This window comes from Rhinoraja longicauda, chromosome 1 (assembly GCF_053455715.1).
Source record: "Rhinoraja longicauda isolate Sanriku21f chromosome 1, sRhiLon1.1, whole genome shotgun sequence".
Lineage (NCBI taxonomy): Eukaryota > Metazoa > Chordata > Chondrichthyes > Rajiformes > Arhynchobatidae > Rhinoraja > Rhinoraja longicauda.
Window position 1 is genome coordinate 141,004,427 of NC_135953.1, and position 17,172 is coordinate 141,021,598.

Below are 17,172 nucleotides of genomic sequence, written 5' to 3' on the forward strand. Positions count from 1 at the left end.
ATTCTAGATTTTTGCACAAATCAGAATTTTAGATTTAACAGCAAGCTTCCCTGAAAATGCGGGACAGGAATTTGCAGTGTTAAAAATTAACAAGTGGGACTCAACTGAAGATATGAAATAAACCTAAGGCTTGTCCATGAGCTTCAAAACAAAATACTTCAAAGCTGCAATATATCCTGCATGTTTATATATAAAGTAACTGAAAAACAGCAAATGAGAATTTCAACTCCGGACTGTCAAAGCCGCCACAGCCAGACATAAAAACAGCTTTTTTTCCCCATGGGCCAAAAGTCTGTAGCCTCCTTTTACTCCGATATTTTATTTTATCCTTCACATGTTTACATTATGATGTTTTATTTTTAATTGCCTACTGTATATGGTGTCGTTGTCCTTGCGAGCAAAGCACCAAGGCACATAAATTCCGTGTATGTGTACATACTTGGCTAATACATTTATTCAATTCAATTAAAAAAGAGTTGAGATCTGGAATAAATTCCAAACTTGTGATGAAAGTAGATTCAATAGTAACTTTCAAAAGGGAATAGGATCTCCCCTTTGAAACAGATAGGTAGATACCAAGGTAGTAGGACAAAACCACAGCTATTTCATCACAGAAACAAAGAGGTCTTTTTAATTCCGCAATTGTACATAGTCAGTGCCAATTCTGCGCTATGTCAGATGCCTGATAAGGTGCCTTTGACAGCTGCTAACTTCACCCTCATTTATCCGACAGATTATTTGCACCAAATTACAGAATTTCTAAATCCACTCTTGCTAACTTTTGCAAAACCCGTCTTTTTACAAATGCACCTGTTGTTGCCGGTCTACAGCAGCTTAGGTGTGTTCTGTCCATCACAATTATCCTTGGATATCTAAAGATTCCTCGTATAGGAAAGAACTGCAGATGCTGGGTTAAATCGAAGGGAGACACAAAATGCTGGGGTAACTCAGCGGGACAGGCAGCATCTCTGGGGAGAAGGAATGGGTGACATTTCGGGTTGAGACGAGACATCAGTCTGAAGAAGGGTCTTGACTCGAAACATCACCCATTCCTTCTCTCCAGAGATGCTGCCTGTCCCCGCTGAGTTACTCCAGCATTTGTGTCTACCTAAAAATGCCTTGATTTTGTTCCACTTCATCCACGCAAGTTTAGTTTACAGATAAAGTGCAGAAACAGCCCTTCGGCCCACTGAGTCTGCAAGGACTACCCGTACACTAGTTCTATCCTACACACTAGGGATAATTTACAGAGGTCAATTAACCTACAAATGTGCACGTCTTTGCAATGTGAGAGAAAACCGGAGCAACCGGAGAAAACCCACGCAGTCACATGGAGAAATTGCAAACTCAGTACAGACAGTACCAGTAGTCAGGGTCAAACTAATTGTGTTAATCAATATACTATAACAACATTAAAAAAAACATTTGGACAAATAAATGGATTGGAAGTGTTTAGAGTGAAATGGAGCAAACGCAGGCACATGGGACTAATGTAAATAGGGCATCTTGGTCATCATGGATGGGTTGGGCTGAATGGCCTGTTTCATTGCTACATGACTCAATGGCGCTACTCAAGACGACAAGCAACCGGCAGGAGAATCTCACCCCAAAGCAACAGAAAAGGTCTCTGCTTTAGCGAAGAATGACTGGTCAAAAATAGATCGGTACTAGATTCATGAACATCTAGCAGACTTTGTGAAGTTCACAGTGAAGACACGAGATCATTCACAGGCCTCAATGCCACATTCAGTATAATGGTGAATATTCGCCAGCATGCAACATTTGTAGATGACACAACAGTTGGTGGTACGGTCGATAGCGGAGAAAGGTGCCTAAGAGGACAGCAGGACATAGATCACAAAGAATATTGAATGGAGAGTTGACAGCTGGAATTCAATCTCAACACACATGAGTGGTGTGTGCAGTTATGGTTGCCGCTCCATAGGAAGAATGGGATTTTACTGTGGAGAATGCTGAGGAGATGCACCAACATGTTGTTGGGATTGGAGGACATGAGACATAGGGAGAGTTTGGATAAGTTGGGTTTGTTTGCTCTGGAGCAAAGAAAGTCATGGAGTGACCCGATAGAGGTATATAAAATTTATGAGGCACAGATAGGATGGATAGTAAGAATCTTAACCGCATTGTGGGTCTAAGAAAAAAAACAAGCATAGATTTAAGGTGAGATTTATACAGGGAATGCGAGCAGTGTTTTTTTTTTACAGAGTGGTTGATATTTGGAACTTGGCACCAGAGTTGATGGTACAAGACATTTAGACAGGCCCTTAAATGGGCAAAGCAGAAAAGGACAATGCAGGCAAACGGGATTAGTATGGACAGGTATAACAGTCTGCAGAGGTGTGTAGGCCAAAGGGCTTGTTTCTTTGCTGTATGACTGTGACTCTGACTCACTAGTATAACGGAACAACTTCCTTCTCCAAGCTGAATAAACCGACAATTTATAATCAAAACAAAAAGTAAATTAAGTATATAAAACAGCAACCACACAAAAATAAACGTCAGGGCATCAAATAGAAACTGGGCAAAAATAAGATTTAAAGGAGACTTACAGATACACAGAACAACCATGAAGATTGCGTAGGTCACAAACTCCCGCAGCACGCTCAGCAGATATCGCTCTCTATTGACGGTCTGTTCCCCAGTCAGCCGCGGTCCCCAGAAAGCTTAAGGAAGAGCAAATACAGTGAGACTTGAACAGGCAACATTATTAGCATTATTTAATCATTAAAACTATTAAAAATACAAGTTAGTGTAAGCTTATCAACAGATAAAATCAAAACAACTATAGAACACAAAAAAACTTTAAAAGCTGATATAAACAGATCACACAGAACAAGACTTAAAACATTTTTGACACCGGTTGGTCTGATATCAAAACTGTGAAGTAATGCAAGCCATTCAATACACAAGGCCCAGCCTGTGAAAATTCTTCTCCCTTCGTAACTCACCGCCCACCACATTTGCCAGAGAGCTTAGGCACAATAACTTACTGCCAGGTGTTTGAAACTAATACAACAGCTATGCCATCAAGTAACATGGAGTCCATTTTAACTATCAAGCACCTGTTACACAAAGGGCGCGGTGGCATAGTGGTAGAGTTGCTGCTCTACAGCGCTTGCAGCGCCAGAGACCTGGGTTCGACTCCGACCATGGACGCTTTTCTGTACGGAGTTTGTGCCTTCTCGCACCTCGAGGGTTTCCTCAAAGATCACCGGTTTTCTCCCACACTCCAAAGACGTACAGATTTGTAAGTTAATTGGCTTGATACAAGTCTAAAGTGTGTGTGTAGGATAGTGTTAGTGTGTGGGGATCGCTGGGCCGAAGGGCCTGTTTCTGCAAAGTAAACTCATTTTTATTTTTATTCCCATTAACTAGAAACATAGAAAATAGGTTTAGGAGGCCATTCGAGCCAGCACCGCCATTCATTGTGATCATGGCTGATCGCCCCCAATCAATAACCTGTGCCTGCCATCTCCCCGTATCCCTTGATTCCACTAGCCCCTAGAGCTCTATCTAACTCTCTCTTAAATCCATCCAGTGATTTGGCTTCCACTGCCCTCTGTGGCAGAGAATTCCACAAATTCACAACTCTCTGGGTGAAAAAGTTTTTTCTCACTTCAGTTTTAAATGGTCTCCCCTTTATTCTAAGAATGTGGCCCCTGGTCCTGGACTCGCCCAACATTGGGAACATTTTTCCTGCATCTAGCTTAACCAGTCCTTTTATAATTTTATTATATGTTTCTATAAGATCCCCTCTCATCCTTCTAAACTCCAGTGAATACAAGCCCAGTCTTTTCAATCTCTCCTCATATGACAGTCCCGCCACCCCAGGGATCCATCTCGTGAACCTACGCTGCACTGCCTCAATTACAAGGATGTCCTTCCTCAAATTAGGAGACCAAAACTGCACACAATACTCCAGATGTGGTCTCCCTGAGATTCAACCACTCAAACAGTGCCCTCCACAATGTTTGGGACAAAGACCCATAATTTATTTATTTGCCTCTGTGCTCCACAATTTGAGATTTGTAATAGAAAAAAAAAATCACATGTGGTTAACTAGCACATTGTGAGATTTTAATAAAGGCCATTTTTATACATTTTGGTTTCACCATGTAGAAATTACAGCAGTGTTTATACATAGTCCCCCCATTTCAGGGCACCATAATGTTTGGGACACTGCAATGTCATGTAAATGAAAGTAGTCATGTTTAGTATTTTGTTGCAAATCCTTTGCAAGCAATGACTGCTTGAAGTCTGTGATTCATGGACATCACCAGTTGCTGGGTGTCTTCTCTGGTGATGCTCTGCCAGGCCTGTATTGCAGCCATCTTTAGCTTATGCTTGTTTTGGGGGCTAGTCCCCTTCAGTTTTCTCTTCAGCATATAAAAGGCATGCTCAATTGGGTTCAGATCGGGTAATTGACTTGGCCACTCAGGAATTTACCATTTTTTTAGTTTTGAAAAACTCCTTTGTTGCTTTAGCAGTATGTTTGGAATCATTGTCTTGCTGGAGAATGAACCGCTGGCCAAAGAGTTTTGAGGCATTTGTTTGAGCAGATAGGGTGTGTCTATACACTTCAGAATTCATTATGCTACTACCATCAGCAGTTGTATCATCAATGAAGATAAGTGAGGCAGTACCTTCAACAGCCATACATGCCCAGGCCATAACACCCCCACCACCGTGTTTCACAGATGAGGTGGTATGTTTTGGATCTTGGGCAGTTCCTTCTCTCCTCCATACTTTGCTCTTGCCATCACTCTGATATAAGTTAATCTTCGTCTCATCTGTCCACAAGACCTTTGTTCCAGAAATGTAATTGCTCTTTTAAGTACTTCTTGGCACAACTGTAACCTGGCCATCCTATTTTTGCAGCAAACCAGTGATTTGCATCTTGCAGTGTAGCCTCTGTATTTCTGTTCATGAAGTCTTCTGCGGACAGTGGTCATTGACAAATCCACACATGACTCCTGAAGAGTGTTTCTGATCTGTTGGATAGGTGTTTGAGGATTTTTCTTTATTATAGAGAGAATTCTTCTGTCATCAGCTGTGGAGGTCTTCCTTGGCCTGCCAGTCCCTTTGCGATTAGTAAGCTCACCAGTGCTCTCTTCTTAATGATGTTCCAAACAGTTGATTTTGGTAAGCCTAAGGTTGGCTGATGTCTCCAACAGTTTTATTCTTGTTTCTCAGTCTCATAATGGCTTCTTTGACTTTCATTGGCACAACTTTGGTCCACGTGTTTCCAAAAGTGATGGAAAGACTGGAGGAAAGACTCGGTGCTGAGAGGTCCCTTATACCTGCATTAAGGGGGCAATTAAACACAGCTGAGCAATGACAAACGCCTGTGAAGCCATGTGTTCCAAACGTTATGGTGCCCTGAAATGGGGGGACTATGTATAAACACAGCTGTAATTTCTACATGGTGAAACCAAAATGTATAAAAATGGTCTTTAATAAAATCTGACAATGTGCACTTTAACCACATGTGATTTTTTTCTATTACAAATCTCAATTTTTTCACCCAGAGATTTTGAATTTGTGGAATTCTCTGCCACAGAAGGCAGTGGGGGTCAATTCACTGGATGAATTTAAAAGAGAGTTAGATAGAGCTCCAGGGACTAGCAGATTCAAGGGATATGGGGAGAAGGCAGGCACGGGTTACTGATAGTGGATGATTAGCCATGATCACAATGAATGGCAGTGCTGGCTCAAAGGGCCAAATGGCCTCCTCCTGTACCCATTTTCTATGTTTCGATGTAACTCTTGCATATGGACTCAGTGGGCTGTTTCGATGCATTCAGTACATAATCGGGTATTGTCCTTATGTGTGACAATGATCTTACTGATCTGTATGCAAAAATGATTTTCACTGCACTTTGGTGGACGTGATAAAGAACCATTGAACATATTTAGGGGTGCTGGAAAGAAGTAATGCTACATACCACTCATTTCTAATTAGCTACCCCCAGAACTGTCAACTTGGCCTGGACCGATTATTTGCTGTATTTCTGATATTACAGTAACTGCACTTCCAAAGTATTTAATTACTTTATTCAGGAATGGCACTCCAGAAACACTGGTTTTGCTTGTATCTAACCAGTGAGTAATTTCTGACATAATGTATCACATAACATTGCATGTTTATTCCTCATCACACCTCTCAAATGCCCGAAACATTTCACTAATGTTGGTAATGATCCCAGATAAACAAAGTGTTAAAACAACACTGAATCACTAGGCAGGCAGGTAGGTGTCTAGTCCAAGACAGCCTCTCTAACAATGCAGCAGTCTCTCAGTTTAATGCTGCACCCAGATCGGAGACCAAAATCTATTATCCAGAATCAAACTGCAACACACATACCCAACCAAGTAGGCGGCACAGCTGCTGCCTCACAGCGCCAGAAACCCGGGTTCAATCCTGACTACAGGTGCTGTCTGTACGGAGTTTGTACGTTCTCCCCGTGACCACGTGGGTTTTCTCCGGGTGCTCCAGTTTCCTCCCACATCCTAAAGACGTGCAGGTTTGTTGGTTATTGGCTTCTGCAAATTGTCCCTACTATCTAGAATAGAACTAGTGTATGGGAATCGTGGTCGGTATGAACTCGATGAACCGAAGAGCCTGCTTCCACTCTGCATCTCTAAACTAAACAAAGTAATCCATTCCTACTGCACTGTGCAGTAGGAGGTCCTGAGGACATCTTTGCAGCAAGCTCCCTAAAAAGGTTCCTGTTTGACCGTAGAGCATCAAAAATCTCTTCTGCCCAGTAAATCGTTTTTCAGCATTTGAGCCAGTCAGTCACATTATAAAATGGATTAGCCAGTCATTAACTCACTGCCATGTGCCACAGTACTGGGCACAAAGATGATCTACATAACAAGAGTCATTGTAGCTCAAACTATTCCATTGTCTGTGACGTGCCCTGGGTCTGAGAAATAATAAGTCAATATAATAAAGTATTCTCTTTTAATAGGCTTGGCATAACAATCACATTTCATGAGTCATTGTTTAGAACTTCTAAAGTTTTCTCTTCATAACATCATACAGCAACTATTTATAAAAATCCATCTTGATTTCCTTAAATTTAAAAAGGTTACTTAGAGCAAATCATTATTCAAACTTAAAACATCCAAAGTGCTGGAGTAACTCAACGGCTCAGGCAGCATCTCTGGAGAACATGGACACAGAGTGCTGGAGTAACTCAGCGGGTAACTGCAGTCCGTCTGTCTGTGTTTTTATGTTGTTTTTTTGTCTTGAATGTAGTGTAAATGTGATGTAGTTTTTTTGGGGTTGTGTACTATGGGGGGGGGGGGGGGGGGGGAAATGGGAACTGTAAATGTAAAATTGTCTCTTCCGAACAGAGACGCGACCTTTTGTTTCTGAGCCGTGTCTCCGTTCCCGCTGCGGCCTTCCACCGGCCAAACCCCTGGAGCTGGCGGCCTCCACCTGGGACTCGCCTGTGGAGGCTCCGGCCGCGTGGATGTCGGAAGCTCGCAGCCCCTGCCCTGGGTGGGGGCCGACCTCAGGAGCTCTGGCAGCGTCAGCGTCTTCGCCCGCCCCGAGTTGCGGGGCTTGGGTCGGCCCACCGCGGACCTTTCACCGTCCGGCGCGGCCTGGAACGTGGCAACTTCAACAGCCTGACCGTGGGAGAAGACGGCAGGGGAAGAGAAAAAACATTCTGGCCTTCCATCACAGTGAGGAGGTGACTGGAGGAGACTCACTGTGATGGATGTTTCTTTTTGTTTTGTGTTGGTTTGTGATTGTGTGTGTTATTGCTTATTTTTATTGCTCTTATTGTTGAACTGTGGGTAATCTTTCATTTCACTGCACATTTATGTGTATGTGACAAATAAACTTGACTATTGACTAGTATCTCTAGAGAACACGGATAGGTGAGGTTTCGGGTTGGGTCCTTTCTTCAGACTGATGGTCTGAAGAACAGTCCAGACCTGAAGCGTCACCGATCCATATTCTTCAGAGATGCTGCCTGACCTGCCAAGTTGCTCCAGCACTGTCTCTTTTATTTTTGTAAACCACCACCTGCTGTTCCTTGTTTCTACTATTCAAACTTAATTTTGATAATTCAGCATTAAGCATCTATACTGAATCATTCCACAGATCTGACCATTCAGCAACTCAAACTTTCTAGCAAATAAAGGACATACTTTTAGGAAGGAGATGCGGAGGAATTTCAGAGGGTGATGAATCTGGCAAAAACTGATCAGGAATAGTCAAAAGAAGACAAAGTGCTGAAATGCATAGAACAGTACAGGAGATGCAAGGAACTGCAATTGCTGGTTTACAAAAACAGACCTAGAGTAACTCAGCGGGCCGGGTAGATTTCTGGAGAACATGATCGGCAACGTTCCAGGTCAGGACCCTTCCTCAGACTGACATGGGCAGGACAAAGCCTGGCAAATAAGGTGGAGGGAGGAACTGCAGATGCTGGTTTAAACCAAAGACAGGCTGGAGTAACTCAGCGGGCCAGGCAACATCTCTAGAGAATAGGAATAGGTGAAGAAGTGGACACAAAATGCTGGAGTAACTCAGAGGGACAGGCAGCATCTCTGGAGAGAAGGGTCGAGACCCTTCTTCAGACTGATGTCAGGGGAGGGGGCGGTACAGAGATAAAATCTAGGTGAAAAAGTGTCGTGACCTGAAATGTCACATTCCCTTTCTCCAGAATTAAAGGCCGTTCTTTTAGGAAGGGGATGAGAAGAAATTTCTTTAGTCAGAGGGTGGTGAATCTGTGGAATTCTTTGCCACAGAAGGCTGTGGAGGCCGCCAGTAGATATTGTTTAGGCAGAGATAGATAGATTCTTGATAAGTATAGGTGTCAGAGGTTATGAGGAGAAGGCAGGACAATGGGGTTAGGAGGGAGAGATAGATCAGCCTTGATTGAATGGCAGAGTACACTTGATAGGTCGAATGGCGTAATTCTACTCCTATCATTTATGACCTTTTGTGTCTAAATGATAGGAGGATACAGGTGAGGGAGTTTGATAGATGGTGAGTTGAAAAGACCGAAGGCATCTTTCAAAAGGATTGAAGAGTTGTGAATTATGAAGCTCGAGGAAGGAATGCAGATGGAAGGGGAGGGGAGAAATAGGTGCAAGTCCAAGTGAGATTAGGGGCAAAAAAAGGGGGGGGGGGGGGGCGAGAAGGGGGATTTACGCAGTTACCTAAAATTGGAGAATTCAATGTTCATACCATTGGGCTGCAAGCTATCCAAGTAGAATACGGAGTGCTGTTCCTCCAGTTTGTGTGTGGCCTCACTCTGGTAATAGTCAATATGGCCAATTACGGGAAATCATAAACTTCATTTGTTTTTTGGAAAAGGTGAAGGCAGGATGTGGACACCTATATGGACCTTCACTCGGCTTTTGACAAGGACCTTTATGACAGGCTGGTTTTGAAGGTTAGATCCAAAGCGAGCTAGACAATTAGCTACAAAATCAACCTTGTGATAGAAGGGGGAGGGTAGAGGTGGAGGAGTTGTGTTTTCCTGACAGGAGGTCTATGACGATTTGTGTGTTGCGGGGATCTGGGATGGGAAAGTAGATTGGCATGCTGAGGAAGTTTGCTGATGACATTAAAATTGGTGATGTGGTGGACATAGAAACTTAGAAAATAGGTGCAGGAGCAGGCCATTCGGCCCTTCAAGCCAGCACCGCCATTCAATGTGATTATGGCTGATCATCCAAAATCAGTACGCCGTTCTGGCTTTTTCCCCATATTCCTTGATTCCCTTAGCCCCAAGAGCTAAATCTAACTGTCTTGAAAACAGCCTGTGAATTGGCCTCCACTGCCTTCTGTAGCAGAGAATTCCACAGATTCACAACTGTCTGGGTGAACGTTTTTCCTCATCTCAGTCCTAAATGGCCTATCCCTTATTCTTAAACTGTGACCCCAGGTTCTGGATTCCAACATCTGGAACATTTTTCCAGCATCTAGCCTGTCCAATTCTCTCAGAATTTTATATGTTTCTATAAGATCCCCTCTCATCCTACTAAATTCCAGCGAATAAAAGCCCAGTCAACCCATTCTCTCATCATATGTCAGTCCCGCCATCCCAGGAATTAACCTGGTGAACTTACGCTGCACTCCCTCAATGGCAATAATGTCCTTCCTCAAATTAGGAAACCAAAACTGCACGCAATACTCCAGGTGCGGTCTCATCAGGGCCCTGTACAACTGCAGTAGGACCTCCTTGCTCCTAAACTCAAATCATCTCACAATGAAGGCCAGCAGTGAAGGTCATCTGAGGTTGGAATGGAAAGGAATACTTTATCACATGTGACAAGGCACAGTGAAATTCTTTGCTTGCATACCCAATGTATACAAAATAGGGGCCACCTACGGCATTGACAAAGTTACAAAGCAGTCCGGCTTTTGTTCTGCCCCACCCCACCCACAGCGGTTCCCCATGCCGGGTCTCCATTGTCTTTGTTCTCCCTCCCTCCCCATTGTTCTCCCCCCTCCCCCTCAACAGTTCCCCCTTGCCAGGTCCTCCATTGTACCCCCCCCCCCACTCATGGCGGTCCTCCCAGGCGGTCATCGACCATGGACCGCAGGTCAACCCGCGAGGTTACAACAGGATATTGAAGTAACCCTGTATATTTTGAGCAAAGACAAAGTGCTAGATTAACTCAGCATGTCAGGCAGCATCAATGGAGGGAATGGACCGGTGATGTTAAGTTGACCCCCTGAATTCCACCAGAAATTTGTTTTGCTCAAGATTCCAGCATCTGCAGTTTTGTGTATCTTCTCTAAATACTTTGTATAATCTCAATGTGGTCATCTTCATTCTTATAAACCGTAGAGAACTGAGGCCTCACCAACTCAATCTTTCCTCATACCGCAGGCCAACCATCTCGTGAACCGGCCTGCTGAACAAACTGCACAAGCATCAATCCTCAGGTAAGGAGACCCATACTCAAGGTGAGCTCTCACCATGACCCCTTGAGACATCTTTACTCTTCTACTCAATCCCTTTAGCAATGGAGGACAAAATACCACTTGCCTTCCATCTTGCCCACTGCCCCTGCATGTAAGCTGTTGCGAACTTGTGCTGAGGGACGCTGGCTTCAGTCCTGCACCCAAATAAAATGTGAACGTTTATCAAGATCACTGCTAACTGCCCTCCACAGCATTTTCCAGCACTATTGCCTATATCCCTTGATGAACATAATACCCAGAAATTCATCACACTCTGGATCTAGATTAACATCTTACCAACAACTAGAGTGCAGTCCTGAACTATTATCCTATCTCATTGGAGACCCTCGGACTATATCTATCTTTGATTGGACTTTAACTTGCACAAAATGTTATTCCCGTTATTATGTCTCGATACACTGTGGATGGCTCGATTGTAATCATGTATTGTCTTGACGTTGACTGGTTGGCACGCAAAAAAGCTTTTCACTCCACCCCTGTACACATGACAATAAACTAAACTCAAAATGTTCCCAATGTTGGGGGAGTCCAGAACCAGGGGCCGCAGTCCAAGAATAAAGGGGAGGCCATTTAAAACTGAGGTGAGAAAAAGAGTTGTGAATTTGTGGAATTCTGCCACAGAGGGCAGTGGAGGCCAATTCACTGGATGAATTAAAAAGAGAGCTAGATAGAGATCTAGGGGCTAGTGGAATCAAGGGATATGGGGAGAAGGCAGGCACGGGTTACTGATTGTGGATGATCAGCCATGATCACAACGAATGGCAGTGCTGACTCAAAGGGCCAAATGGCCTCCTCCTGCACCTATTTTCTATGTTTCTATGTAAACATACTCATGGTGTACCCACAGCACACCAGGAAAGAGAATTGAGGTCTGGAGCCGTGGCTGTACTGCACCAGATGTGCAGTGAGACCACACTTCAACAGGTACTAACCAAGTGTGACGGAACTGCAGATGCTGGTTTAAGCCGAGAATAGACACAAAAAGTTGGAGTAACTCAGCGGGTCAGACAGCATCTCTGGAGAAAAGGAATAGGTGATGTTTCGGGTCGAGACTCTTCTTCTGACTGAGAATCAGGGGAAAGGAAAACGGGAGATATAGACTGATATAGAGAGATATAGAACAATGAATGAAAGATATGCAAAAAGCTAACAGTGGCCAGTATCATCGTTATTTTTTTGCATATCTTTCATTCATTTGTTCTATATCTCTCTCCGTCTATATCTCTCGTTTCCCTTTTCCCCTGACTCTCAGTCTGAAGAAGGGTCTCGACCCGAAAGGTCACTTTTCTCCAGGAATCAAAACGGTCACCTCTGTGTGGAGCCACAGGAGCTGGGCAAGGTCCTCGATGAGTATTTCTCCTCTGTATTTACTGAAGTGAAAGGCAGGAGGACGAAGGAACTTTGGGCAGTCAATGAAAGTGTCTTGAGAGCAGTCAGTGTTATGGTCGAAGAGGTGCTGTATCGTGTATGAAGGTAGACAAACTTCCAGCGCCTGATCTGATATCTCCAAGGACATTGTAGGAAACTAGAGAGATAATTGTGGGAGCCCTGGTTGAAATTTACGAGTAGTCTTTAAATACAGAAGAGGTGCCGGAGGACTGGAGGGTGGCAAATGTTGTGCCTCTATTCAAAAGGGCTGCAGGGAAAATACTGGGAAATATAGGCGCATGAGCTTAACATTTGTGGTCGGAAAGTTACTAGAGAGTATTCTGAGGGATAGGATACACATGCATTTAGATGGACAAGGGCTGATTAGGGATAGTCAACATGTTTTTGTACATGGGAGGTCATGTCCCACAAATCCGATTGTGTTTTTTGAAGGCGTGACCAAAATGGTCAATGAGGGCAGAGCTGTAAATGCTGTATATATGGACTTCAGCAATACATCCGACAAGGTTCCGCATGGTAAAATTCTCTGGAAAGTTAGATCGCATGGGATCCAAGGAGAGAGAGCTGATTGGATAGAAAATTGACTTCATGGAAGGAAGCAGAGGGCGATGGTGGAAGGTTGTTTCGCGGACTGCAGGCCTGTGACTTAGTGGTGTGCCTCAGAGTTCGGCACAGAGTTACCGTTTATCACCTATATCAATGATTTGGATGTGAACATACATGGCAAGATTTGCAAGATTGCAGATGATACACAAATGGGTGGTTTTGCAGATGGTGAAGATGGTTATGAAAAATTGCAGCAGGATCTTGATCAATTGGCCAGGTGGGCTGAGGAATGGCTGATGGAATTTAATAGAGAAATGTGAGGTGTTACAAAGAAGTTTTGGGCACTTTGGGAAGTCGAACATAGGCAGGACCTACACATCAGTCTGAAGAAGGGTCTCGACCCCAAACGTCACCCATTCCTTCTCACCAGATATGCTGCCTGACCTGCTGAGTTACTCCAGCATTTTGTGATACCTTCGGTTTGTACCAGCACCTGCAGATATTTTCCTACTTAACATAGGCAGGACCTACACAATGAATGGGGAGTAATGTAGAGAAGTGGGATCTAGGAGTGCAGGTGCATGGTCCCTTGAAGGTGGAGTCGCAGGTGGTAAAAAAGCTTTTGGCACATTGGCCTTCAATCAGTCAGATTATTGAGTATAGACGTTGGGAGGTCATGTTGCAGTTGTATAAGACCTTGGTGAGGCCGCATTAAGAGTATTGTGTTCAGTTCTGGGCACTATGTTATAGGAAAGATGTTGTCAAGTTGGAATGGGTACAGAGAAGATTTACGAGGATGTTACCAGGACCGGAGGCTCTGAACTATAGGAAGAGGTTGAGTTGGCTGGGATTCTACTATAGGAAGAGGGGTGATCTTATAGAGGTGTATAAAATCCTGCGAGGAATAGCACAGTTTCCTGCCCAGAGCAGGTGAACCGAGGACCAAAGTTTATAGGTTTACGGTAAAAGGGAAAAGATTTAATAGGAATCTGAGGGGTAACTTTTTAGCACAAAGGATGTTGGGAGCATGGAACAAAACGCCAGAGGAAATAGTTGAGGCAGACTATGTCCCAACGCTTAAGAACCAATTAAACAGGTGCATGGATAGTGTGTAGAAAGAAACTGAAATTGCTGGTTTAAACTGAAGATGGACACAAAAAGCTGGAGTAACTCAGCAGGACAGGCAGCATCTCTGAAGAGAAGGAATGGGTGACGTTTCGGGTCAAGACCTTTCTTCAGGCCTGATCTTTGGTCTATATTAGGTGCATGGATAGGACAGGTTTGGAGGGATATGTTCCAAATGCAGGCAGGTGGGACTAGTTTAGATGGAACATGTTGGCCAGTGTGGACAAGTTGGGCCAGAGGGCCTGTTTCCACGCTGTATCACTCTATGACTCCACATTTGCTGTCTGGCCTGATGAGTTATTCCAGCTTTTTGTGTCTATCTTAGGTACTAACCAAGGCAAGGAATGTAATGAAATATAATTGTCAGCTCTGAAGAAGACACAGTTGGAATATTGCGTGTTGTTCTAATCGCCCAGTCACAGGAAAGGGGGCAGAAGAGATTCACCAGGATGTGAATTTGGACTTGGGCTTGAGTTATAAGGGGAGGTTGGATAGGCTGGGATTTCTTTTTCCTTGTGGCATAGGAGGCTGAGGGGTAAGCTAAATGAAGTGTACAAAATCATAAGGGGAATGTATAATGTGAACACACTCTTCCCCAGGATAAAGGATACGAAAACTAGAAGGCATAGGCTTAAGATGAGAGGGGAGAGATTTAAGAGGGACCCCAGGGCAACCTGTTCACTCAAAAGATGATCCTTATTTGCAATGAGCGGCCAAAGGAAGATATAGAACCAGATACAATTACGACTTTTAAAAGATATATTTGGACTGACATGGGCATGGCAAGGGTTTAGAGAGCATCATGGCCAAACTCGGGCAAATGTTTCGTTTAGTTTTTTGTCATGTGTACTGCGAAAAGCTTTTTTGTTGCGTACTATCCTGTCACCAGAAAGACTATACATGCTTACAAATACAGGATAAAGGGAATAATATTTTGTGCCATGTAAAGTCAAGTTAAAGATATTCCAGGAGGTTCCATAGATGTAGATAGTAGCACAGGACTACTCTCGAGCTTGGGATGAGCTTAGATGGGGCTTCCTGACCAGAATGGACAAGTTGGGCCAAAGGTGCTATGGCCCTACAAGGGAGACACAAAATGCTGGAGTAACTCAGCAGGACAGGCAGCAAGCATCTCTGGAGAGAAGGAATGGGTGATGTTTTAAGGTCAAGACCCTTCTTCAGACTATGTCCTACGGCCATGTTATAGGACGATGACACTCTTGGACAGATATATGGATGGGAGGGTTTTTGTAGGATAACGGGCCAAATGGTACTTCCGCAGTGTGCCAACTAGGTTGGTATGGACAATGTGGGCCGAAGGGCGCTGTAGCCACAATGTACAGCTCTCAGTCTCTGGGAATTAAACAATAGACAATAGGTGCAGGAGTAGGCCATTCGGCCCTTCGAGCCAGCACCGCCATTCAATGTGATCATGGCTGATCATTCTCAATCAGTACCCCGTTCCTGCCTTCTCCCCATACCCCATTACTCTGTTATCCTTAGGAGCTCTATCTAGCTCTCTCTTGAATGCATTCAGAGAATTGGCCTCCACTGCCTTCCGAGGCAGAGAATTCCACAGATTCACAACTCTCTGACTGAAAAAGGTTTTCCTCATCTCCATCCTAAATAGCCGACCCCTTATTGTTAAACTGTGGCCCCTGGTTCTGGTCTCCCCCAACATTGGGAACATGTTTCCTGCCTCTAACGTGTCCAACCTCTTAATAATCTTATACGTTTCGATAAGATCACCTCTCATCCTTCTAAACTCCAGTTTATACACAAGCCTAGTCGCTCCAGTCTTTCAACATATGATAGTCCCGCCATTCCGGGAATTAACCTAGTAAACCTACGCTGCACGCCCTCAATAGCAAGAATATCCTTCCTCAAATTTGGAGACCAAAACTGCACACAGTACTCCAGGTGCGGTCTCACTAGGGCCCTGTACAACTGCAGAAGGACCTCTTTGCTCCTACGCTCAACTCCTCTTGTTATGAAGGCCAACATTCCATTGGCTTTCTTCACTGCCTGCTGTACCTGCATGCTTCCTTTCAGTGACTGATGCACTAGGACACCCAGATCTCGTTGTACGTCCCCTGTTCCTAACTTGACACCATTCAGATAATACTCTGCCTTCCTATTCTTACCACCAATTGTTGACCAGTAAGTCTTGTTCCTCCCTCCACAGATGCTGCCCGACCTGCTGAGTGTCCAGAGTTGTCTGTGGTGTGATTGCTCCTCCGGGAGGGGGTGGGGGGGTTGCTTGGCGTCTCAATGATGCCAAGGTGCCCCTTGGCTGCACTCACCTCGGATCCTGCGGAGGAGGGTGGTTCCGCAGCCCGGCCCCCCGCTGTGTTGGGCCCCCGGGCCCGGGCTGGAGGTGGAGCACAGGCCGGCGTTCCTGCCGCTGTGCCGGGGCTCTGGGCTGGGGCTGGGGCTGGGGCTGCCTGGCGCCGCCCTCCAATCCACCTCCTCGTCGGCCGGCTCGTAGCCCGGGTTGTCCCGGCTCCAGGCCTGGCGTCCCCCGCCTCGGCCTCCTGCTCCGGGGCCAGCAGCGGCCTCCCCCCCCTCCTCCTCCTCCTCCTCCTGCCGGCTCTCCGCGCCCCGCACCCGGCTCATCTCCATCTGCTCGCCGCCGGCCTGCTGCTGCAGGCGGGGTGATGGCTGGGGCTGGGGCCGCACCCGGGAGCTCATGGTCGTGTGTGGTGGCGGCCCCGGGGCCCGCGTCTCCCTGGCAACCCGCGTCTCCCTGGCAACGCGCTAGGCCTCAGGCCTCGGACACTCGAGTTCCTCCACCAACTCCGCCGCGCTCCGTCACAGCGGCGCACGCTCCCCGCTCGCCATCCACCAGCCCACGATCACTCGGGAACCAGGCCGAGGACCCGCGATCAACATCAGGCCTCCCCGCGGTCCCGCCTCCCCCCCCCCCCCCCAACTCCCGAGACCGACACCCGCTCCCACCAATCACAGCCCCGCCTGGGGGCGCGACCTTGCGAGACCGCAGGACCATTGGTCAGTTCGAGCGTCACTCTAACCGATCATGACGTCTGATGCGGCGGGACCCCTGGCCCGGTCGCGCATCACTCTAACCGATCATGACGTCATATGGGGTGGGACCTGGCCCAGACGTGCGG

The 17,172-nt window shown here is 45.6% G+C and overlaps 1 protein-coding gene across 1 annotated transcript in view; it reads right to left on the bottom strand.

Moving 5' to 3' along the window:
- The window catches only part of pkd2 (polycystic kidney disease 2), a 54,168-nt gene extending 37,229 nt beyond the window's left edge, over positions 1–16,939 (bottom strand). The window contains exons 1-2 of the mRNA XM_078407626.1: positions 16,345–16,939; positions 2,571–2,684 (exon numbers count right to left, since the gene is read on the bottom strand). Of these exons, the coding sequence (XP_078263752.1) occupies positions 2,571–2,684; positions 16,345–16,732 (502 nt within the window). The 5' untranslated portion in view covers positions 16,733–16,939. The remainder of the gene's footprint in view (positions 1–2,570; positions 2,685–16,344) is intronic.
- Positions 16,940–17,172: the final 233 nt, after the last annotated feature.